The sequence below is a fragment of the Chlorocebus sabaeus genome, chromosome 3 (genome assembly GCF_047675955.1).
Source record: "Chlorocebus sabaeus isolate Y175 chromosome 3, mChlSab1.0.hap1, whole genome shotgun sequence".
Classification (NCBI taxonomy): domain Eukaryota; kingdom Metazoa; phylum Chordata; class Mammalia; order Primates; family Cercopithecidae; genus Chlorocebus; species Chlorocebus sabaeus.
The window spans coordinates 442,867-469,130 of record NC_132906.1 but is presented as its reverse complement, the minus strand read 5'-3'; the positions used below and the strand labels follow the sequence as shown (position 1 = coordinate 469,130).

At 41.8% G+C, this 26,264-nt stretch overlaps 2 protein-coding genes across 10 annotated transcripts in view; one reads left to right on the top strand and one right to left on the bottom strand.

Annotated features, from left to right (window-relative positions):
* IFT88 (intraflagellar transport 88) overlaps positions 1-9,895 on the top strand; it is a 116,084-nt gene extending 106,189 nt beyond the window's left edge. For 6 of the 8 annotated variants that reach the window (XR_005236572.2, XM_008021649.3, XM_008021653.3 and 3 more), the window contains 2 exons: positions 9,229-9,339; positions 9,582-9,895. Coding sequence is in view for 6 of the 8 variants with exons in the window: in XM_008021649.3 (XP_008019840.1) it covers positions 9,229-9,339; positions 9,582-9,703 (233 nt within the window). In the remaining 2 variants the exon portion in view is untranslated. Of the gene's footprint in view, positions 1-9,080; positions 9,150-9,228; positions 9,340-9,581 lie in introns of those variants that run through there. The other 2 variants (XR_012091696.1, XM_008021659.3) reach the window with 2 other exon arrangements.
* EEF1AKMT1 (EEF1A lysine methyltransferase 1) overlaps positions 9,675-26,264 on the bottom strand; it is a 91,380-nt gene continuing 74,790 nt past the window's right edge. The window contains exons 5-6 of one of the 2 annotated variants that reach the window (XR_005236574.2): positions 25,965-26,088; positions 9,675-11,435 (exon numbers count right to left, since the gene is read on the bottom strand). The gene's annotated coding sequence lies outside the window, so the exon portion shown is untranslated. The remainder of the gene's footprint in view (positions 11,436-25,964; positions 26,089-26,264) is intronic. The other variant, XR_005236575.2, reaches the window with a different exon arrangement.

Here is a 26,264-nt window from a genome sequence, read left to right as displayed (position 1 = left end):
CTAGATAGAAACAAACATTTCCTCATACTTAAGGAGTGAAAGTAGATCTTAATTATTGCATCTTAATAGAGGCTAAATTGAATGTCATCTTCTTAAAAGTGGAAGAGACAGATAAAAAACTTTTACAAAGTGTCTAATGGATAATGAAGTCAATGTATAGCTCCCCAAAAGAGAGTTATTTAAGAAGAGATTTGAAAAAGTTAGAACCACTATATTCATAACACATTCAAGGAAATGGGCAGAATTTTTTAGGAAGTTTCATTTTAGATAGTACTTTCAAAAAATAAGAAACTAATAGGGGCAATTGATAGACTTCCTAGCTTAAGGGAAGGGGAATGTTGAAAAATGATTACATATGTATTGATTAATTGGGCCTTAAAGACTACAGAGGGCCGTTAGATTTTTCAACTAAGATAGTGTTGACAGCCCTAAAGAAAGCAGTCTCAGTGCACTGTTACAGGCAAAAGTCAGACTGTAATGATTTAAGAAGTGAATGAGTTGCAGGGAGGTAGAGAAGAGGATATAAACTATTCTCTCACACATGGTGGTAAAATATACAGCCTCACCAATAACTAAAACAATGCAAACTCGCCAAGACCAGCTCGGTCATGGAGACCCTAACCCAGCAGCACTGGAGGAATTAAAGACTCAGACACAGAAATAGAGTTCAGAGTGGGGTCAGGGGGCTGACAGCTTTCAGAGCTGAGAGCCACGAACAGAGTCTGACCCACATATTATTGTAAGCCAGTGCTAAGCATTGCTTCTATAGGTTATAGATTAGCTAAAAGCATTCCTTATAGGAAACACAGCATTTTTAGCAAGGAGCAGAGAAACAGGCCCTGGCTGATTATCTGCAGCAAAAACATGTTAAAGCACAGGCCGCTCCTGCTATTGTTTGTGGTTTGAGCAGTTTTCTGCTCAGGGGCGGGGGCCAGGTTTTCCTTGCCCTGCTCCAGTAAACCAACAACTTCTAGCAGTGTGTGTGATAGTCATCACGAGCATGTCACATTGCTGCAGAAATCCTGTTTATGGCCAGTTGCTTTCAGGCCTGTTGATGACAGGCGTAGGGCTTGCTACCAGCACAAACTAACCTATAAAATTAGCAATGAATTTTTAAAAAGGTAATTCCCAAAGATAGCAAGGATGAGATGAGATGAGCACTCTTTATTAACTAAATTCTGCTGGGGAGAGTTCTAAGTGGCACACCCTGCTGGGAATGTTTGGAAATATACATCAAGCCCTTTAAAATGCCCATATGCAGCCGGGTGCGGTGGCTCATGCCTGTAATCCCAGCACTGTGGGAGGCCAAGGCAGGCAGATCACTTAAAGTCAGGAGTTCGAGACCAGCCTGGTGAGACCCTGTCTCTGCTAAAAATACAAAAATTAGCCGGGTGTGGTAGCACACACTTGTAGTTCCAGCTACTCAGGAGGCTGAAGCAGGCGAATCATTTGAACCTGGGAGGTGGAGGTCACAGTGAGCGGAGATTGCGCCACTGCACTCCAGCCTGGGAGACAGAACAAGACTCCATCCCAAAAAATAAATAAATTAATTAAAATGCCCATACCCTTTGATAGGAACTTACTTTAAATAAATAATTATGGGCCGGGCACGGTGGCTGAAGCCTATAATCCCAGCACTTTGGGAGGCCGAGATGGGCGGATCACGAGGTCAGAAGATCGAGACCATCCTGGCTAACACGGTGAAACCCCGTCTCTACTAAAAAATACAAAAAAAAAAAAACTAGCCGGGCGAGGTGGCGGGCGCCTGTAGTCCCAGCTACTCGGGAGGCTGAGGCAGGAGAATGGTGTAAACCCAGGAGGTGGAGCTTGCAGTGAGCTGAGATTGCGCCACTGCACTCCAGCCTGGGTGACAGAGCAAGACTCCGTCTCAAAAAAAAAAATAAAATAAAAATAAATAAATAATTATGTACATACATATTGATCACATTATTTACAGTAGAAACGTTGAGAATAAACTAAATGTTCAACTGGAAATAATTCCCAGTTGAATTATGTTCTCCACAGTTGTGTCACCCTGCAGCAGTTATTACAGGCCCCTTCTTCCCACTGCGATGATATCCCACATCGAGCTTCCTTGGCTCATCTTTAAGGGGGATGCTGTTGCCGTTGGGAGCTCCATGGACTTGGATCACTTAACATAACAGCTTCGAGAGATGATATACCTTCTGAGAGACAATCTTATTTGCAGCTGGAGTGCAGTGACTAATAATCACACAATGTAGTTTCCTTTTTACTTTTCTCTAAACAAAATAATGTTCACAGAAATCAATAAAATAAGAAAAATGCAGGAAAGGCAAGTACTTTTATTGCATCTTTAAAACCTGTTATAGGTATGACATCATGGAAATTATTTATAGTGAATGCTTAAGGTAAAAGTCACCACAGACTGTAAAGTTCCTGAAGGCAGCGGCCGTGTCTCCTTTTGCCTCTGCTGGGTGTGAACAGCATAAGGTGCTGAGCAGGAGCACAGTTAACACTCATCGGAATTTAAAATAGCATTGGTGGTGTTAAGATAAAGAAATTGATACATTTTTTCTTATTTTCACTACTTATATAAATGTACTATGTACTCAGTTTCACAAAATCATTGAATTTAAATATGATAAAAATCTGCCATAACCTGTTTAGAAAATTAGCAAAAATGAAGGGCACTGCTTTTCATCTTCTCTGTATTTTTTCTATCTTATTACTGCTACAAATTATTTTCATGCTCATAACCATATTCTTTCTAAGTGAGTAAAGACTGCCTTTCCTTGGAAACAATTCATTTTTATTTGGAGAGAAATTTTCACCAAAGTTTATGTAGTTAGCCCCTTAACCTTACTTAATTTATTCTGTGAATACAGCCTTTTATAAGACTCACTTTCTTGAACTCCTGGCCTCAAATTCTCCTCCTGCCTCAGCCTCCTGAGTAGCTGAGATTACAGGCTTAGGCCACCACACCCGGCTTAAAAGTCACTTTCTTACCAAAAAAAAAAAAAAAAAAAACTTCATATTTTAAAACTACATCACTCTAAAATGTTACAAATAGGTCGTCTTCTTCGTATGCATTGCCTTGTAAAGACGTTGGTCAGGTCAGGACGTAGAGGGCCACCAAGTAGAAATGTGTTACGATGTTTTTGCTTAATAAGGCAGGGAGGGGTCAGGTTGTTCTGGGCCAGCAGAAGGGTGTAAAATACAGGGTGGTGAAAAGAGAGTGTGAGTTTCCTTTAAATGCTTAACTGTCATTATTAAGACAGCCACATTTCCTGGGGCGAGCCAAACTGCTGAGCTGGGAATAGCATGTGCTTGGAATCTGAATATGAATGAGGCCCGGGTGCCACACTTTCCACGGATCCTTTGCTAAAGAGGCACTATTTGTCTAACAGGCAAGGCCCAGGCTGGCAGGCAGGAAGTCTGGGTTTTGGTGCTGATCTTGTCACTAACTGTGCACTCTTGAACAAGTCACTTCACTTCACTATCCTAAGCCTGTTTTCTCATCTGAAAAATAAAGGGGTTAGACTTAGCCTTTTAAATGACATTTTTGCGTGTTTCTACTGACTGTAAAATTATTACAGACATCTATGTCTGATGGTAAGATAGTCTAAATATTCAGGAAAACTCCAAGTATAGCTCTCCTAAAAGTGGTATGTTGAATGTTAAAGAAAAGAAAAGAAGGAGGAGGAGGAAAAAAGAAAATAAAATGAAAAAAACCTTTAAAAATGCATGACCGAGTTGGAAGGAAAGAAGGAAATTCTTTGGAGGCAAAAAGGTCTAGAAAGTTTAAATCCAAAAGAGTAAGAAGTGCAGGAACTGGCATTTGCTTAGCTAATCCCTCATGATTGAGAGCCTCAGATTATCGACACTCATGGGGACCGAGAGATAGGGCCTGGGGCCTCAAAAAGGCCAGAGCAGAGGTCAGATCAAAGAATCCCTGTCACAAAGCTAGGACTTCTCACTGGCAACACTTTCAGTAGGTCGAGTAGAAAAGAGGCCACCCTGGCCTGGCACGGTGGCTCATGCCTGTAATCCCAGCACTTTGGGAGGCCGAGGCAGGCAGATCACCTGTGGTCAGGAGTTTGAGACCAGTCTGGCTAACATGGTGAAACCCCGTTTCTACTAAAAATACAAAAAAAAAAAAAAAAATTAGCCGGGCGTGGTGGCGCATGCCTGTAATCGCAGCTGCTCGAGAGGCTGAGGCAGGAGAATCGCTTGAACTCGGGATGCGGAGGTTGCAGTGAGCCGAGATCACGCCATTGCACTCCAGCTTGGGCAACAAGAGCGAAACTCCGTCTCAAAAAAAAAAAAAAGAAAGGAAAAGAGGCCACCCTTCAGATGGATTTTCACCTTGGTTCTAATGTAGAAAACAAGAAGAGGTCTTTTGATAATTCCTAACCGTAAGCCTTCACTCACACAGTTTTGGAGCTGGAGTACATATTGTATCTGTGTGTTCTGAAGAACACCAAGCTGAAAACTTGGTTTAAAGTGGACTGGAGTTGGTGAGGCTACAAGATGCCTACAAAAAATAAACTTAAATCCTCCTTGAAGGAATTGACTTTAAGTTTCAAAGAGTAAGAACCTACAGTTAAGAAAAAGTAGGCACGCATGAGGAAATAAGCCACTAAGAGTAAGCAACAACAGAAACTATAGAGTCCAGTCATCAAAGACTACAAATATTGTAATTACCAGATAAAGAACATATTTTGAAAGTGAGACTACAGATGTCTGAACTCTAGGACTGAATAGATTCAGATAAATTTTTTTGGGATTAAAATACCCCAAAATGGATACTATTTATTGTGGAAGATGAAAACTGCCAGACAAAAATAATTGGTAACTAAATTACAGAAATAATTAACAGGAGCCATTTACAATGGTGCACTCTACTTGTGAGGCTGACCTGGGAGGATCATGGGACCAAGAGCTGCAGTGTACCGATTATTCCTGTAAATAGCCACTGCACTCCAGCCTGGGTAACAGCAAGATCCCATCTCCAGAATGAAATAAAATAATGATGATAGGAAGAAGAAGAAACTAAAGTCACCAAAATCACATACCCAGAGATGAATATGTGTAAGGGTGTACTTGTACCCTGTTTTCATCATTTCCCATGATATCATGCACATCTTCCTCTGTCATCAAATATTTTTATGATTTTCTTTTTCTCTTTTTTTTGAGACAGAGTCTCGTTCGATTGCCCAGGCTGGAGTGCAGTGGTGTGATCTTGGCTCATTGCAACCTCCACCTCCCAAGTTCAAGAAATTCTTGTGCCTCAGCCTCCCGAGTAGCTGGGATTACAGGCATGTGCCACGATGCACAGCTAATTTTTGTATTTTTAGTAGAGATGGGGTTTCGCGATATTGGTCAGGCTGGTCTCAAACTCCTGGCCTCAAGTGATCCACCCCCTCAGACTCCCAAAGTGCTGGGATTACAGGCATGAGCCACCATGCCCAGCCAAATTTTTTTTTATTTTCTTAATAAACATTTTTAAAAGTGGAATTGTTGAATATAAAGGTATGCAAAATTTTAAATCCTTTTTTATGATGGTCAGAAACACTTAAGACTCACCATCTTACCCATTTTTAAGTGTACGATACAGTCTTAGCCACATGCGCATTGTTGTGCAACAGAGCTCTAGACATTTTTCGTCTTGGAAAATTGAAACTCTGTATCCAGTGAACAACTTCCCTTTTCACCCTTTCCCTCTCCTGGCAACCACCATTCTACTTTCGAAGAGTTTGGCTACATTGGATACCTCATGTGAGTGGAATTATGCAGTATTTGTCTTTTTGTGACTGGCTTATTTCTCTTAGCATAATGTCCTCAGAGTTCAACCATGTTGTGGTGTGTGACAGGATTTCCTTGTTTTTGAAGGCTCATAATATTTCACTGTATATATATGCCACATGTTAAAACTTCATTCATTTATCAGTGGACAGTTAGGTTGCTTCCATCTTTTGGCTATTGTGAATAATACTGCAGTGAATATGGATGTGAAGACACTGAAATCCTCTTCTCATTTATTTTGGCTAAATACCCGCAAGCGGGATTTGCTATCGTATACTGCCTGTATTTCTTTTTCTTTTTTTTTTTTTTGAGGAACCTCCATTGTTTTTCATAGTGGCTGCACCATTTTACACTTCCTTTGAGGATGCATGAGAGATACAATTTTTCCACATTCTTACTAATGCTTGTTATTTTCTAGGGTTTTCTGGTATTTGTGTGTGTGTGTGTTTAATAGTAGTCATCCTAATTGGTGTGAGGCTGTGTCACTGTGGTTTTGGTTTGCAGTTCCCTGTTGAATAGTGATGTTGAACATATGCTTTTCATATGCCTGTTGGCCATTTGTATATCTTCTTTGGAGAAATGTCTATTCAGATCCCAATTTTTAGATTGATTTAGTTTTAATTATTTATGTATTTTGGATATTGAGCCCTTATCGGATATATAGTATGCAAATATTATAGGCTGCCTATTCACCCAGTTGGTTGTTTCCTTTGCTGCACAGGAGTTGTTAAGTTTAACGTAGTACCATTTGCCTGTTTGCTTTTCTTGTGTGTGCTTTTGATACCATATCCAAAAAATCATTGCCAAATCTACTGTCATGTCAATTTTCCACTATGTTTTCTTCTAGGAGTTTTATAATTTCAGATCTTACATTTTACTGAATGCATGTTGAGTTAAATTTTTGCTTATGGTGTGAGGTAAGGGTCTGATGTCATTATTTTACATAGAAATAGCCGGTTTTCCTAGCACCACTTGTTAAAGAGACTGTTTTTGCCCCAGGGTGTAGCTTTGGTACCTTTGTTAAAGATCATTTGACATTATTACTCCATGAAAGTTAGTTGAAAATGATGAAACCACAGTATTCACAATATTACCCACACTAGTCCTCATAACGAAACTTTCAAAAATTGCATTTATAGTTTGTCAACTGGACAACTGAAATTTTTCAAATGAGGTCAGGTTTTATTTATTATTTATTTATTTTAGAGATGTGTTCTCGCTGTATCACCCAGACTGAGTGTAGTGGTGCTGTCATAGCTCATTGCAGCATTGAACACCTGGGCTCAAGTGATCCTCCCACCTCATCCCACAAGCAGCTGGGATAATAGGTGCATGCCACTCTGCCCAGCCAAGTTTTATTTTTTATATAAGCACTTTATTTTATTTTTATTTATTTATTGAGACAGAATCTCGCTCTGTAGCCCAGGCTGGAGTGCAGTGGCACGATCTCAGCTCACTGCAGCCTCTGCCTCCCAGGCTCAAGTGATTCTTCTCCCTCAGCCTCCCGAGTAGCTGGGATTACAGGCGTGTGCCACCATGCCCGACTAATTTTTGTATTTTTAGTAGATACAGGGTTTTACCATGTTGATCAGGCTGGTCTCGAACTCCTGACTTCATGATCCGTCCACCTTGGCCTCCCAAAGTGCTGGGATTACAGGCGTGAACCACCACACCTGGCCCCAAGTTTTACTTTTTAAAGGTTTGCTTTTTCCACAAAATTTGAATCTTTCAGGCTAGGAATTTGGATTTGGATTTCCGAAGGGTTTGGGGTGCCTGAGGGAGCTATCAGGGTTTTGTTGGTAATTTACATCTATATAAAAAGTGAAATAATGTTGTTGTATTTACTAATGAGGGTGTGTTTCTGACATTCCACAGTATTCCTCAGTGAGCAGTTCTGTGAGGCATTTCCATCTTATCTCTGTAATGGGAACCACCTACATTTTTGTGGAGACATTGATTGTCATATCTTATGTACCCATGAGTCAAAGAACTGTGTGTGCCCGTGCCCTTCCTTGACTGCAAACCCTAAGGCAAGAAGGCCTGTTTGGACCACTCCCTCCCAACTTTGTTTTACGTTTCTCACCCAAACTTTTCTTCTCACATACTCATTCATCTTTTAAAAGATCGCTCTATGGTTATTGTGTATATATTTGGTGGCTTATCTTAAACCTTTCTTGGAGACAGGTAGGATATACATTATTCAGGAAAAAAAGGCAAAGTAAAAGAAATATCCCTAGAGCAATGTTTTTGAAACTTTATTGACCTGAGCTCGCTCAGGCAGTTTAAAAGACACCCATATACATTTCTGCATGGAAAAAATTAACTTTTGTTTTAACAAAAAATAGAGAGGGACAGAATAATTTAAAATATACTAAAGTGTGTAGACATATTCAATACACTGAAGAGTTTTATTTTCCGGTAACATCAGTGGTAAGGGAAATGGTAAAGTTTTGGATAAGAACCTTAGAGAGGGCTTACTATTTTGGGTCAGTTGGCCAATCTTAAAATGTGGGGATTTTAAAGACCATCTTGTTCTGATTTATTCCCAGAGACATTATCAGTAAACTAAAATACAAAGTATATTCAAAAAAGAAATGGTCAGTGTGTTTATCAGTGGACTACTCTCATTAAAAGTGAGGCTTACATAATAGAAAAAAATATCACTCTAGGAATTCTAAGGGGAAGAAAGGAAAACTGTGGGGCTAGAGGAGTAGTTCCTCTAGAAAATACTACAGAAATTTCTGGTTAAAAAGTACTATAACATTTCCTACTCATGTTAGTGTTCAGTTTTATCTGAAAATCCTCAGTGATACATATTACATTTTTTCCTAAGGCAGCCATTGCCTATTTGGGCAATTATAATTCTTTTTTAGGTTTGTCATTCTATCAAGCCAAAATCTATCCTGCTATACAGGGGAAGTCTAATCCTCTTCTCTACGAACACGCTTCAAATGTTTGAAGAAAGTGCTTGTGTGGTCTAGGTTCTCCACCCGCTAGGTTAAGTTTACCTAGCCGCCTCTGCTGTTTTTCATGTGATGTGGTTTTAGGGCCCCTCTCCAGCCACGACAGGAGGTTGATCTGAGCTTGTGATTTCCCATTTGTTCTTTCTTCAGGTGCTTTGTTCTTTGCTAGATTATACTAGTCAGGGTGATCTCTTACTTTCTCTTAAGATCTTCCATACAATTGAAACCTATAACTAAGCACACATTTGAAAGAATACATATACAGGCTACTCTTAAGTGATGTTTTATCTATATTATAGATTCCCACAATGTATTTCTTTTAAATTTCAGAAAACAAGAATTACATCCCTAAGAAGCCGGCTTCCAAATGAAACCACCTGCTTGTTTCTTGGCAAATAAGTATGCTTTAAGATGCATAATGTAGTTTTATGTTTTCTCAACATATTAAACAAATGCATTTTTATTTTTGTGTTTTCAGATAGTGGCCAGAACTATAGTGCCAGTAGTAAAGGTGAACGTCTAAGTGCCAGACTCAGAGCTTTACCTGGGACAAATGAACCTTATGAAAGTAGCAGTAACAAAGAAATAGGCAAGTGCTCCCCACCCAGTTCCTCCACACATAGCAGGTCTGAAGAAGAATGGTGAGATGGCCAAAAGGTGTCGCTGGGAATTCTTAAGAAATTGATATTTACAGATAAAATGTAAAATGACTTGGGAGACCATTTCTGTTCACTCTGTTAGTCATTTTGATTATGAGCCTGATTGGTTTCACATTTGTTTTGTTTTGTTTGTTTATATAACTCTAACATGACAATCTCTTTTGAAACCTAGATGCCTCCTATGTGGACCCGCTTGGCCCTCAAATAGAAAGACCAAAAACTGCAGCCAGAAAAAGGATCGATGAGGATGATTTTGCTGATGAAGAATTAGGAGATGATTTGCTTCCAGAATAATATTCACTTTAATATGTTATTTATTAAAGGAAAGAAATTGCCTTATGAGACCATCCTCATGTTAAACCTTGGATTAAATATCCAACCTGTAATTTTTTTTCACTGTCAAAACTTTAAATAAGTGTATTCTATTCTGTAAGTATGCATTTAAGTTGTTTTTTTCTTTTAAGGAATAAAAACAGGTAAAACTAATACTTTAGGCCAGTGACTTCCTTAGCTTTTTGAAAACATTGACACACAGGATGAAATAAATTTATAACACAACCTAGTACATATATGTGTATGTAGTCATAAAAATTTACCCTTATTATTGCAGTACCTGCTAATATTTTCTATAATTTCATTCAAACAAAGTGCTAGTAGTCAAGTCACTACATTGATTTCATGGCTTGCAACTTGAAAAATGCTGTGTGGACATAGCACAATTTCTATTCATACTTAAATTGCTTGGAGTTTGGAAATTCTTTGGAAGCTTTGCCTCATGGGGATTAGAAACACTATTAAAACAATTATGTTTTGGAAGCAGTATAAAGGGTAATGGGATTAAATACCAAACCATAACCCTAGTGCTCTTTTCAGAAGTTCCTTTCTACCTCAGCCCAGGGGTGTGCACCAAAAGCACAGAGCAATAACAACTCTAAGATTGCTTTTCTCATTTGTGACTTAGCGGGGTGGGGGCATGACTGCCTGCATTTTTCTTTAGCAATGTGTTTGGCTGGTCTAGAGTCTCCAGAGGAACTATAAGGATGAGGAAGTCAGAAGAAGTGGCTTATCTCTTAACACTATACCAAAGAGAACAGACCCCTCAATCTTACTTACCATTGTCTCTGCAATGTGCATGCTGGTCTTAGATGCAAGGGAGGAAAACCAAAATTAGACCACATTCCTTGCTCCCAAAGTAGGTTATGCTCTAATGGATGAGACATCCAACAAATATACTAAACATCCAGTATGTGCAGAGAATTAATTAAGATTTGGGGGATACAGTAGTGAAAAACAACTATACCTTGCCCTCAAGAAGCTTAAATTCTGATGGGGAAGATGGAAAATATATTTTTTTTGTTTGGGGTTTTTTTGAGATGGAATATTGCCCAGGCAGGAGTGCAGTGGCACGATGTCGGCTCACTGCAACCTCCACTGTCCGGAGCTGCGTGGCCCGGCCATAGCAATTATAACTGACGACTGACGCCTGAGCTCTATACATTTCCAATTTATGCCTCCTCCCTAGATTTACTTTCTTCCTTGTTCTGCTGTCTCATACGCCAGTACAAAATGGCGCTCTTCTGGGTTCTTCATCACCCATTTTCCCACGCCCGGGAAAATGATCAACTTACAGCACAGGCGCCATCCCGCGCCCGGGAAAATTACCAACCCACGGCACAGGCGCAACATGACGTCCAACCGAAGAAACCGATACCTACCTGGCCACACCCACCGCAGGGCCACCGTCATCGCCCTGGCCCAACCTCCACTCCTGCCGGTCTATATAAGGCATTACGCTACCACCAATAAACGAGACTTGATCAGGATACTGTCTTGTCTCCATTTCTCGTGTCTCTTGTCCCCCGGAGTTCCCACTCCCTCTTCTAGGGCCTACATTGACGATCCCGCGGGACGGGACACGTGGCGCTTCAACGTGGAGCCTGGAAACGAGGGATTCCGTGAGGAAGAGGACGCGAAAGAATGGTCGACCGTCAAGGTGAAACTAAACTCCTCCGATCACCGCGGGAACCTGCCGCGTCAGAATCGAAGGTAAGTGACGCGTCCGAAATGGGACAAAAATTAAGTCAACATCAAATCTATGTAGGACAATTAAAAGAGGCTTTAAAGATACGAGGAGTAAAGGTTAAAAGTAATGATTTGTTTAAATTTTTTGATTTTGTAAAAGACACTTACCCTTGGTTCCCACAGGAAGGAACTATTGATATTAAAAGATGGCGTAGAGTAGGAGATTGTTTTCAAGATTATTATAATACTTTTGCGCCAGAAAAAATTCCTGTGACCGCCTTCTCTTATTGGAATCTCATTAAAGATTTGATAGATAAAAAGGAAGCCGATCCACAAGTCATGGCCGCGGTCGCCCAAACAGAACACATTCTAAAGGTTAGTTCCCACTCTAACCTCACAAAGCCTCCGCAAGATACGGAGGAGGATCTCATTTCCCTTGAGAGGGATGATGAGGAAGTCAAGTCTTCCTCTGTAACAGATAAAGAAATATTACACAAAAACAAACAAAAAAAATCCGGTTTTACAAACACCTCAAAAAGAGGAAGAAACTAATAAGCCTGATCAATTAAACATAAATTGGGATGATTTAGAGGAAGAGGCGGCTAAATATCATAACCCCGACTGGCCTCCCTTTACTTCACGCCCGCCCCCATATAGTGGGACACGTAATGGGGCTTCTGCGCCCATTGTTATGGCAGTAGTAGATCCCAAAAAAGAATTAAAACAAAAAATTGCTCAACTAGAAGAACAAATTAAACTTGAGGAGTTGCATCAATCATTGATAATTAGGCTCCAAAAATTAAAAACAGGAAATGAAAAGATACCTAACCCAGATGTTATGGAGGGTTCCCTGCGCCCACCTCAGCAGCCTGGACAGCATGTTCCAAGAGGGGGGTTAGTTGCTAGCCGACATAGAGAAGACTCCTCCCCCAAAGACATCTTCCCAGTTACTGAAACCACAGATGGGCAAGGACAAGCTTGGAGACATCATACTGGGTTTGATTTCACTATCATAAAAGAGTTAAAAACTGCTGCTTCCCAATATGGGGCTACTGCTCCATATACTCTCGCAATAGTGGAATCTGTAGCCGATAACTGGCTCACTCCTACAGATTGGAATACCTTAGTTAGGGCAGTTCTTTCTGGGGGAGATCATTTAATTTGGAAGTCAGAGTTTTTTGAAAATTGTAGGGACACAGCTAAAAGAAACCAACAGGCTGGAAACGGCTGGGATTTTGATATGTTGACTGGTTCAGGTAACTATGCAGACACTCAGGCCCAAATGCTATATGATCCTGGCTTGTTTTCACAAATCCAGGCAGCTGCTACGAAAGCCTGGAGGAAACTCCCTGTTAAAGGAGACCCAGGGGCCTCACTCACGGCAGTCAAAAAAGGACCAGATGAGCCGTTCTCAGATTTCATACACAGACTCATGACTACGGCAGGTAGAATTTTTGGAAATGCAGAAACGGGTGTAGATTATGTTAAACAGTTGGCATATAAAAACACCAACTCCGCCTGGCAAGCGGCAATCGGACCTTATCAAAAGAAAACAGATTTAACAGGATATATTCGCCTTTGTTCAGATATTGGGCCCGCATATCAACAGGGTCTAGCAATGGCTGCCGCCTTTAGCGGTCGAACAGTAAGAGACTTCCTCAATAACAAAGGCAAAGATAAAGGGGGGTGCTTTAAATGTGGTAAAAAAGGACACTTTGCAAAAGATTGCCATGAAAATCAAAATAAAAATCCAGAAACAAAAATTCCAGGCCTTTGCCCAAGGTGTAAAAGAGGAAGGCACTGGGACAACAAATGTAAATCTAAAATTGATAGTCAAGGAAATCCTTTATCGTCTCAGCAGGGAAACGGGGTGAGGGGCCAGCCCCAGGCCCCAAAACAAGCATATGGGGCGGTCAGCTTTGTTCCAGCCAGCAGCAGCAATCCATTTCAAAACTTAGTAGAGCAACCCCAGGAAGCGCAGGACTGGACCTCAGTTCCACCTCCCACACAGTATTAACACCTGAGATGGGACCACAAACCTTAAATACAGGACTATATGGGCCTTTACCACCTGATACTTTTGGGCTACTCTTGGGAAGAAGTAGTGTCACCATGAAAGGTTTACAAGTCCTCCCTGGAGTTATCGATAATGATTATGAAGGAGAAATTAAAATCATGGCCAGAGCTATTAACATTATTACTGTCCCTCAAGGGGTTAGAATAGCACAGTTAGTTTTGCTACCCTTAGTTAAAACAGATAATAATATCCAACACTCTAACAGGAATACAAAAGGTTTTGGATCATCAAATATATATTGGGTACAACCAATTACCAATCAAAAACCCTCTCTAACCTTATGGTTAGATGGTAAGGCATTTACTGGGCTAATAGACACAGGGGCCGATGTAACCATCATTAAACAAGAAGATTGGCCCTCTCATTGGCCTACCACAGAGACTTTAACTCACCTGAGAGGAATTGGACAAACCAGTAATCCTAAACAAAGTTCTAAATACCTAACATGGACAGATAAAGAAAACAATTCAGGCCTCATTAAGCCATTTATCATCCCTCACTTACCTGTTAATCTTTGGGGACGAGACCTGCTCTCCCAAATAAAAATTATAATGTGCAGCCCAAATGATATAGTTACTGCACAAATGCTAACTCAGGGATACACCCCTGGTAAAGGTCTTGGAAAAAAGGAAAACGGTATTCCACAGCCTATACCAGTCTCAGGACAACTTGATAAAAAAGGGTTTGGAAATTTTTAGCTCAGGCCACTGACATACCTGCACCCCAAAAGTGCGCTGACCCTATTACTTGGAAGTCAGATGAGCCCGTTTGGGTTGATCAGTGGCCTTTACTTAATGATAAGCTAAGTGCTGCCCAACAGTTAGTGCAGGAACAACTGCTAGCAGGACATATTACAGAAAGTAATTCCCCTTGGAATACACCTATCTTTGTCATTAAGAAAAAGTCTGGCAAATGGAGACTCCTACAAGATTTAAGAGCCATAAATATCACTATGGTCCTTATGGGTGCCTTACAACCGGGACAGCCCTCACCAGTTGCGATTCCTCAAAAATATTTTAAAATCATTATTGACCTTAAAGATTGCTTCTTTACAATCCCCCTTCATCCTGCTGATCAGAAAAGGTTTGCCTTTAGTCTTCCATCTATAAATTTTAAACAACCAATGAAACGTTACCAATGGAAAGTCTTACCTCAGAGTATGGGCAATAGTCCTACCTTATGTCAAAAATATGTAGCCGCTGCTACAGAACCAGTCAGAAAAATATGGACACAAATGTATATTATACATTATATGGATGATATTTTAATAGCAGGACAGATTGGTGAACAAGTCTTACAGTGCTTTGCCCAACTCAAACAAGAGTTGACAACAGCCAGACTGCAAATAGCCCCGGAAAAAATACAACTACAAAATCCATATACCTATCTTGGTTTTCAAATTAATGGACCCAAAATCATTAATCAAAAGGCCGTTATACACCGTGACCATCTAAAAACTTTAAATGATTTCCAAAAATTACTGGGAGACATAAATTGGCTTCGACCATACCTAAAACTTACCACAGCAGAGTTAAAACCTCTTTTCGATATATTGAAAGGAGACTCTAATCCAAAATCCCCCAGGTCCATTTCCAAAGAAGCATTAACGGCACTCCAACGGGTAAAAGATGCCATTACAACACAACTTGTTACCAGTATTGATTATTCTCAGCCATTAATATTCATTATTTTTAACACAGCAATAACCCCTACTGGTTTATTCTGGCAAAACAATCCCATTATGTGGGTACACCTGCCCTCCTCCCCCAAAAAGGTTTTGTTGCCTTATTATGATGCCATAGCTGATCTAATTATCTTGGGGGAAAAAAATAGTAAAAAATACTTTGGAATAGAACCCTCTATCATTATACAGCCCTACACTCAATCACACATCCATTGGCTGTTACAAAATACAGAAGCCTGGCCAATTGCTTGCGCTTCTTACACTGGCACAATTGACAACCATTACCCACCTAACAAACTCATTCAATTTTGCAAACTTCATGCGTTTGTATTTCCTCATATTACCAGTAAGGAACCTCTCAATGATGCATTACTAATTTTCACTGATGGATCTTCCACAGGACTCGCCGCTTACACCTACAATAATACAATTGTCAAATTCCAAACCACTTACACATCAGCTCAGCTAGTCGAATTACAAGCCATAATTGCAGCATTATCAGCTTTCCCTGGTCAGCCACTTAATATTTACACAGACAGCGCCTACCTGGCTCATTCAATACCCCTCTTAGAGACCGTGCCGCAAATTAAACATATTTCAGACACAGCTAACCTATTTCTACAATGTCAACAACTTATTCAAAAAAGGACTACTCCCTTTTTCCTTGGACATATTAGAGCACATTCAGGATTACCGGGACCTTTAGTACAAGGTAATTCGACAGCTGACATGGCAACAAAAACCATAGCCACAGTCACTACAAACAATTTACAACAAGCACAAAAAGCACATGCCCTACATCATTTAAACGCCCAGACCTTAAGACTTATGTTTAAAATTACTAGAAAACAAGCCCGACAAATAGTTAAACAATGTGCCAACTGCATAACTTATTTACCCGTTCCTTATCTAGAAGTTAACCCTCGAGGACTCATCCCCAACAAAATTTGGCAAATGGACGTTACACATCACTCAAAATTTGGCCAACTAAAATATATTCATGTATGCATAGACACCTATAGTGGGTTCATTATTGCAACTCTCCAGACAGGAGAGGCCACCAAACATGTCATAACTCATTTATTACATTGCTTTTCCATCTTAGGTATACCCAAACAAATTAAGACATAACAGTCCTGGTTACATAGCCAAAACTTTCTTAAAATTCTGCAACACCCTACAAATTAAACATATCACAGGCATTCCCTACAATCCCCAAGGACAAGGTATAGTAGAAAGGGCCCATCTGTCATTAAAAACTACTATCGAAAAAAGAGGGGAGCTGGTACCCCGTGAAGGGTACCCCCAGAAACATACTTAATCATGCCCTCTTTATCCTTAATTTTTAAAATTTGGACAGTTACGGAAAATCTGCTGCCGACCGTTTCTGGCATCCTGAATCTCAAAAACAGTTTGCAATGGTTAAATGGAAAGATCCACTCAATAATTCATGGCATGGCCCTGACCCAGTTTTAGTTTGGGGAAGAGGCTCAGTATGTATTTTCTCACAAAAAAATGATGCAGCCAGATGGCTGCCCGAAAGATTGGTAAGACAAATGAATCATAACCATTGTCAATCCAGGGAAAACAACCCTCCCTGAGAAGTTTCTTCCCTTTTGTTTTTCAGAAAATGAAGCCCAACATGAGATTCTTTTGGAAAATAATCATTTTATATAACATAGTGACAGTCTATGCAGGTTTTGATGACCCTCGTAGAGCAATAGAACTAATACGAAAGCAACACGGCCAGCCTTGTGACTGCAGCGGGGGACAAGTATCTGAACCTCGTCAGACAGAATCTTCCAAGTGACTTGCTCAGGCAAGACAGCTTACTTAATGCCAGACCAGCTACGGAAATGTAAGTCAACCCCAAGAGACACCTCCCGTAGCGGGCCGCTCCAAGAATGCCCCTGTAGTTCTTTCCAGTCCTCTGTACACAGTTCTTGCTACACCTCATATCAACAATGCAAATCAGGCAATAAAACATACTATACGGCTACGTTACCAAAAACACAAACTGGAGGTACCAGTGACGTACAAGTATTAGGATCCACCAATAAACTTGTACAATCTCCTTGTAACGGCCAAAAAGGACAGCCTGTTTGCTGGAGCACTACAGCCCCGATCCACATCTCTGATGGGGGAGGTCCATTAGACACCACAAGAATTAAAACTGTTCAGAAAAAAACTAGAAGAAATTCATAAAGCCCTGTATCCTGAAATTCAATATCACCCTTTGGCCCTGCCTAAGGTTAGAGATAACCTTATGATCAATGCTCAAACTTTTGATATCCTTAATGCCACTTACAACTTACTCCAAATGTCCAATACAAGCCTTGCCCATGATTGTTGGCTTTGTTTAAAAATGGGACCCCTACTCCTCTCGCTATACCTAACTTTTCATTATCCTATGTCAATTACTCAGGTGAGTCCTTGGTCAATAACTCCTGTCCAATTATCTCTCCCCTCTTAGTTCAACCAATGAAGTTTTCTAATTCTTCTTGCCTCTTTTCACCCTCTTACAATAGCTCTGAAGAAATCGATCTAGGCTACGCTGTATTCAACAACTGTACCTCCATAATCAAGGTCACCAGCCCCTTGTGTGCTATAAATGGCTCAGTTTTCCTCTGTGGAAGCAACATGGCATATACTTATCTACCCACAAATTGGACAGGGCTTTGTGTTCTAGCCACTCTTCTCCCCGACATTGATATCATCCCTGGAGATGAACCTATCCCCATCCCCGCTATGGAGCATTTTATATATAGACCAAAGCAGGCCATACAATTTAATCCCTTGTTGGCCGGACTGGGAATCACCACTGCATTTACAACAGGAGCTACAGGCCTAGGAGTCTCACTAACCCAATATACTAAATTATCCAATCAATTAATTTCCGATGTACAAACCTTATCCAGTACTATACAAGATCTACAAGATCAGGTAGACTCATTAGCTGAAGTAGTTCTCCAAAATAGAAGCGGTCTAGACTTACTAACAGCAGAACAGGGAGGGATCTGTTTGGCTCTACAGGAAAGATGCTGTTTTTATGCTAACAAATCCGGGATCATTAGAGACAAAATAAAGACCTTACAAGAAGAGCTAGAGAAACGCAGAAAAGACCTGGCCGCCAATCCACTTTGGACTGGATTCCACGGATCTCTCCTTTATCTCCTACCATTTTTGGGTCCTTTACTTACCCTTCTACTCTTCCTCACTCTTGGGCCTATAATCCTTAATAAGCTTATGGCATTCGTCAGACGACAAATTGAGGCCTTCCAGGCCAAGCCTATACAGGTCCATTATCATTGCCTTGAGATGTCTGAACATGGTGAGTCTTATCCGCCCTTATAAGACCACCTCCCCTGTGAGCTAAACTGGACAGTCAATGACGGGTAAGAGGACACCACCCCCAACTGAGCCTAAGACAGGAGGGCCGCCCTTGCTGCTGCCTAATCCCATGACGGGCTTAAAAGGTGGGGATGAATTGACCCAACCTAAGATAGGCGCAGTTACCGAGGGGCTATTTCTCATCATGAAATAGTAAAAAAGGGGGACCTGTCCGGAACTGCGTGGCCCAGCCATAGCGATTATAACTGACGACTGATGCCTGAGCTCTATACATTTCCACTTTATGCCTCCTCCCTAGATTTACTTTCTTCCTTGTTCTGCTGTCTCATACGCCAGTACAAAATGGCGCTCTTCGGGTTCTTCATCACCCATTTTCCCACGCCCGGGAAAATGATCAACTTACAGCGCAGGCGCCATCCCGCGCCCGGGAAAATTACCAACCGACGGCGCAGGCGCAACATGACGTCCGACCGAAGAAACCGATACCTACCTGGCCACGCCCACCGCAGGGCCACCGTCATCGCCCTGGCCCAACTTCCACCCCTGCCGGTCTATATAAGGCATTACACTGCCACCAATAAACGAAACTTGACCAGGATACTGTCTTGTCTCCATTTCTTGTGTCTCTTGTCCCCCCGAGTTCCCACTCCCTCTTCTAGGGCCTACATTGACGATCCCGTGGGATGGGACACTCCACCTCCTGGTTTCAAGCGATGCTCCTGCCTCAGCCTCCCGAGTTGCTGGGATTACAGGCACGCACCACCACGCCTGGTTAATTGTTGTATTTTTAGTCAGACGGGGTTTCACCGTGTTGGCCAGGCTAGTCTTGAACTCTTGACCTCGTGATCCACCCACCTTGGCCTCCCAAAGCTGGGATTACAGGTGTGAGCCACCATGCCCGGCCAGAAAATATGTTTTTAAAGGACTCTAGATATTGTTAATTACAGTTAAGAGAACGAAATGGAGCAATGCAATAGGTAGTGATTATAGAGGAGGGACTCTAAGAGGCGGCCTTGGTATTAACATTAGAATGGTGAGAAGAAAGCAGTGTTCTGAGCAGAAGGAGCAGCACGTGCTGCACACTGAAAAATGAATGACCAGATGTGTCACCGGGTGATTGAGCTACAGTGACAGTGAGTGAGAGGGTCTGGGATCCAGCAATGTGGGTGGTGTGCTACATAGGCAGGAAAGGGAAAGGAGATGAGATCCAAAAGGTAGGCAGGGTTCAGAGCATGTACAGCCTTATAAAGACAGTGTGGATCTTATCCTAGTTACTATAGAACAGCTGCTAGAAGGTTTCATGCAAGGGAGGTGAGTTAAGTGCTTTCATTTAACCTTTAGAAACCAGTCATCACACTGGTCGCCATGAAGATGAAGTGGGCAAGTGGGATGGAAGGGAAGAGTGGAAACTACTAGCAGTAGCTTGGGTAAGAGATGAAAGCAATTGAGACCAGGTTTTTAGCAATAGATATTGTGAGAATTGGTCAGATTCAGCATATATTTGGCGGCAGAGCTGAGACTTACTAATGGATTGGATGTGGATTGTGAGGAGAAGAAAGGAAAAGATGATGCCAAAATTTGTGGCTAAGGAACGGAGTGGCTAGTGGTGTCTTTTTAGTAAGATAGGAATAGATTTGGGGGGAATAAGTAGATGTGGTTTAGCCATGTTAAGTTTGTCTCTTAAGCATTCAATTCGAGATACAAAGAATGCAGTTAATCTAAAATCTGGAGGTCACAGAAGAGGTGAGGGCTACAGGTAGAGATGTGGGATCCATCTATGTACACTTCGTACTTAAAACCATGAAACTGAATGAGATCACTTAGGTCTGAGAGTGAGGATAGAGAAGAAGTATAAGCAATGTGCTCGTGAGTACAGGAGAAAAAGGATGGCTCAGCAGAAGAGACTGAGAAGAGCAACAAGTGATGTAGGAGGTTTCAGGATTCAAACTTCCAGTTCTGAGAAGGATGCAGTAGGTCATGGAAGCCCTCTGAGGCAGCTGGGGAAAAAAACAAATCATTGCAAAAATCACGTGTTCAAAGTCTGTGGAGAGCTGTGGAAGCAATAAAACTAAAAATTAAAGAGCCTTTTTTTTTTTTTTTTTTTTTGAGACATCTCGCTCTGTCACCCAGGCTGGAGTGCAGTGGTGCGATCCCGGCTCACTGCAACCTCCACCTCCCGGGTTCAAGCAATTCTCTGCCTCAGCCTCCCAAGTAGCTGGGATTACAGGCGCCCGTCACCATGCCCAGCTGATACTTGTATTTTTAGTAGAGACAGGGTTTCACCATCTTGGCCAGAGGCTGGTCTTGACCTCCTGACCTCGTGATCCACCCATCTCAGCCTCCCAAAGTGCTGGGATTACAGGCGTAAGCCACCGCGCCTGGCCCAAAAGAGCTATTTCTAAATAAACTGCTGATCCTGCCTGTTTTTCTGTAGATATTCGCCAGTTCTAGGCACAGGCTAAGAACTGCACTTTCCCCAGGGAAAAGATATCATCTAGAGAAACTAGCAGAGCTTTCGGTGGTCACTTGGGGTCAGCATGACAAACTGGAGACTTAGAGAAGCCCCAAATGTATGGCTGGCTTTCCCCCATGGGCCATTTGCTGGAGTGCTGCTTCAGCTGGGGTGATGCTGGAGGCTGGGGAACTGGGATGGAGGCTCTTAACTATCTCCCATAGTTCTTAGGGGACGACGTCCTGCTAGGGGGAAAGGCTTTCCACAAGATATTTGCTATTTAGTCTACCCTCAAGATAATTGCTATTTTGGGGGCCGGGCATAGTGGCTCACACCTGTAATCCCAGCACTTTGGGAGGAGGCAGATGGATCAGTTGAGGTCAGGAGTTTGAGACCAGCCTGGCCAATACGGCAAAAACCTGTCTCTACTAAAAATACAAAATTTAGCTGGGCATAGTGCTCGTCTGTAGTCCCAGCTACTTGGCAGGCTGAGGCAGGAGAATCTCTTGAACCTGGGAGGCAGAGGTTGCAGTGAGCCGAGACTGCGCCACTGCACTCCAGCCTGGGCAACAGAGCAAGACTCTGTCTTGAAGAAAAAAAAAAAAAAAGATACTTGCTATTTTTTGAATCTGCATGGGGGCAGGAGGCTAAAGTCAAAACTTGGAGGGACCAACTTGACTCTTTCCGTCTTTCTCAGATGAGGAGACAAATCTAGGCTCCTAATCAAACGTCTAGAAGGACAAACATGAATCAACGGTGGACTGACCCTTACAAACTCTGCAGCCCAGGCTGGGTGAGGTGGCTCATGCCTGTAATCCCAGTGCTTCTTGATGTTGGGGCAAGAGGATTGCTTGAGGCCAGTACAAGGCCAGCCTGGGTAACATAGGGAGACCCTGTCTCTACAAAAAAATTTAAAAATTAGCGGCAGGCACTAATGGTGGCAGGCACCTACAGTCCCCACTACTCGAGAGGCTGAGGCAGGAGGATGACTTGAGACCAGGACTTCAAGGTTACAGTGAGCTGTGGTTGTACCACTGCACTCCAGCCTGGGCAACAGAAGGAGACCCTGTAACTCAGTTCAATCCTTGACTAGATTGAAATAATTAGTCCTGAATCCTCTCTGCCTAACAGAGGAAAGAGGACCTTTCTATGGTAACAATATCATTTGCAGTCTCTATAGTTCTTAAATATACAATGCTTGGCATGTAATAAAAAAATTACTGTGGCCGGGCGCGGTGCCTCACGCCTGTAATTCCAGCACTTTGGGAGGCCAAGACAGGTGGATCACGAGGTCAGGAGATCGAGACCATCCTGGCTAACACGGTGAAACCCCGTCTTTACTAAAAATACAAAAAATTAGCCGGGCGTGGTGGCGGGCGCCTGTAGTCCCAGCTACTCGGGAGGCTGAGGCAGGAGAATGGCGGGAACCCAGGAGGCGGAGCTTGCAGTGAGCCGAGATCGCGCCACTCACTCCAGCCTGGGCGACAGAGCGAGACGCCATTTAAAAAAATAATAATAATTACTAGAATGCAAGGAGTCAAGAAAATATGACCAGCAATCAAGAGAAAGTGTAAATAGAAGCAGTCCCCTAGATAATCCAGATAATGGACTTAACAAACAAGGACTTTGTGACTAGTGTGTTAATAAAATGGATAAAAAGATGGAAAATTTCAACTGAATGTTGGAATCTGTGAAAAAGAGTCAAATAACTTTGAAAGACACTATCTGAAATTAACTTATTTGGATGGATTGAACAATGTACCAGACACAGCAGATGTCAGGATTAGTGAACAGGTCAATAGAAAAACATCCAAACTAAAGCAGACAGAAACAAGACTGGAAAAATGAAGCAGCTGATAAGAGACACTTGGGACACAGTCAAGAGTTTAAATATTAGAATGGGAATCCCAGAAGGAGTGGAAGGGAGAATGGGGTAGAAGTAACATTAGAAGAGATAATGTCTACAATTTCCCTAAATTGAAAAAGACATAAAGCCACAGATTTAGGAAGTTCAGTGAGCATCAAGGACATACAAAGAAGACTACACTGTAGTTACACTGTGCTGAAACTGCTAAAACCCACAAAGTCCTTAAGATAAGCAGAATTACAAGGACACAGAACTTTCAGAGAAACAGTAAGATTTATGGCTAACTTTTCAATAAAACTAAGGAACCAGAAGACAATAGAATGGTATCTTTAAGGTGCTGAAAAACAAAAAGATTAAAAGTCTGCCAACCTAGAATTATATTACAGTGAATCTATCCTATAAACTAAAGACTTTTCGGGCCGGGTGCAGTGCCCCATGCCTGTAATCTCAGCACTTTGGGAGGCCGAGGAGGGTGGATCGCCTGAAGTTAGGAGTTCAAGACCAGCCTTGCCAACATGGTGAAACCCCGTCTCTACTAAAACATACAAACGTTAGCCGGGCGTGGTGGCAGTCACCGGTAATCCCAACTACTCAGGAGACTGAGGCAGGAGAATCGCTTGAACCTGGGAGGTGGAGGTTGCAGTGAGCTGAGACCGCACCACTGCACTGCAGCCTGGGCAACAGAGCAAGACTCCGTCTTAAAAAAAAAAAACGACTTTTCAGACAAACAAAATTTGAGAAAATTAATTACCAGAAGACTAGCTCTACAGAAAATGCTTAGAGTCCTACAGGCTAAAGGAAGATGATCCTAGAAAGAAGCATGAAATGACAGAAACAGATCACAAAGTTGAAAAATAATGAAAACTACCAGAAAGGTATGGGGATATATAAAAGATATATATTGACTATTTAAAACAACAATAATAATGACTTGTGGAATTTTAAGATACATAGAAATAAAATATTGATAATACTAGTCCAAAGATTGGGACTGGGTATTAAACGAAGTTTCTTGTATCATTCAGACAGTGCTAGACCATAATGAGGAGTGGTTTGCACAATGTACAATTAAAAAGCTAGTAGTACAAGTAATGAATATGGGAAGAATGATAAAATCAGCCAGGTGCAGTGACTCATGCCTGTAATCCCAGCACTTTGAGAGGCCGAGGCAGAAGGATTGCTTGAAGGCAGGAGTTTGAGACCAGCCTGGGCAACAAAACAAGACACTGTCTCTACAAAAAATTAAAAAATAAGCCAGGCACGGTGGCGAGTGCCTATAGTTCCAGCTATTTGGGAGGCTGAGGTGAGAGGATCACTTGAGCTCAAGAGTTTGAGGCTACAGTGAACTATGATGGCACCACTGTACTCCAGCCTGAGTGGCAGAGCGTGACACTATCTCTAAAAATAAATAGAGAAATAATAACTAATAGATAAATAAATAAAATGAAAATCGCCACTTTACAACCACCACAATATTAATTAATCCAAGCAAGAATCATCACTGATTGCTAAAGCAAGTGAAGGAAAGTTTGATGAGAATAGCATATTTACATAGCCCCAAAGTTTTCCCCCATGAATTACTTATTAATCATAAGAGGAAGAAAAATTTTATATTGGAGAAACCTGGTGGTACCTCAATCATGACCAAAGTTAACACAGCCAATAATGGGATGAATAAAATCCTTGTGTCTCCTGATGTGAGACACTGAAAAAATACAAGATTACCTAGTCAATATTCCTGCCAGAAAAACTAACCTGAACCGAATCATGAAGCAATACCAAACTGAAGAACATTCGACAAAATAACTGGCCGCTACTTTTCAAAAATGTCAAGGCCATTAAAGACAAAAAGAAGTCTGAGGAACTATTCCAGATTAAGGAAGACTAAAGCAGGCTGGGTGCAGTGACTCATGCCTGTAATCCCAACACTTTGGGAGGCCAAGGCAGGTGGATTGCTTGAGGACAGGAGTTCAAGACCAGTCTGGCCAACATAGCGGGACCCCCCTGCTCTGATCTCTACTAAAAATACAAAAAATTAGCTGGGCCTGGTGGTGCACGCCTGTAATCCCAGCTTCTTGGGAGGCTGAGGACCAAGAATCGGTTGAACCCAGGAGGCGGAGGTTGCAGTGAACCAAGATTGTGCCACTGCACTCCAGCCTGGGCAACAGAGTGAGACTCTGTCAAAAAAACAAAAAACAAAAAAGAAAGAGAGAAGGAAGGAAGGAAGGAAGGGAGGGAGGGGGGAGGAAGGAAGGAAGGAAGGAAGGAAGGAAGGAAGGAGAGAGGAAGAAAGAGAGAAAGAGAAAGAAGAAGGAAGGAAGGAGAGAGAGAAGGAAGGAAGGAAGGAAGGAAAGAAAGAGAGGAAGAGAGAAAGAAGAAGGAAGGAAGGAAGGAAGGAAGGAAGGGAGGGAGGGAGGGGAGGGGAAGGAAGAGGAGGGGAGGGGAGAGGAAGGAAGACTAAAGAGACATGTCAACAAAATGTAATGCGTGATCCTTGCTGAGATCCTGGACTGGGGGAATTTTGCTGTAGAGACAGCTGGTGAAATGGGAATAGGAATGTACAGATGCTCCTCAACTCATGAAGGGGCTGCGTCCTGATAAACCCATTGTTATATCACACATTGAAAACACATTTACTGCTCTGTTATACCAGTCACAAAGATGAAAAATCACAGCTCGAACTATCATTAAATCCAGATGCTCCTCGACTTACCATAGGGCTATGTCCCAAAAAGCTCATCACAAAGTCGAACAATCATAATCGAACGATCATACGCTGGAGACCATCTATATAAGTATTTGTAAAATGTCTTAATTTTTAGAATTGCACTACGGTTACATAAGCGAATGTCTCTGTTCCTGAGAAATACACACTCAGGTGTTGTGGGACAAAGAGTCCTGATTTCTGCAACTTGGTGGCTCAGTGGTTCAGAAGAAAGTGGTGAAAAAGCAATGTGGAGAAATGTTAACAAGTAGTGGAACTGAGTGAAGGGTATGTGGAATTCCTTCATACTCTTCTTACAACTTTTCTGTAAGTCTGAAATTATTTCAAAATAAACGTTTTTTTTTTAAGCTAATATAGCTGGGCATGGTGGTGTTTACCTGTAGTCCTAGCTGCTCAGGAGGCTGAGGCAGGATGACGGCTTGAGTCCAGGGGCTCGAGGTTACAGTGGGCTATGACAGCACTACTGCACTCCAGCCTTGGTGACAGAGCAAGACCCCACGTCTAAAAACAATAAATAAAAATAAAAAAATTAATGGAGGACAAAATACAATGATAAAAAATACTTGATTAATCCAAAGAAAGGCAGGTAAAGGAGAAATAAAGGAATAAAGAGCAGATGAACAAAGAGAAAACAAGCAAGATAGGACTTAAACCTATTTATATTAGTAATTACATTA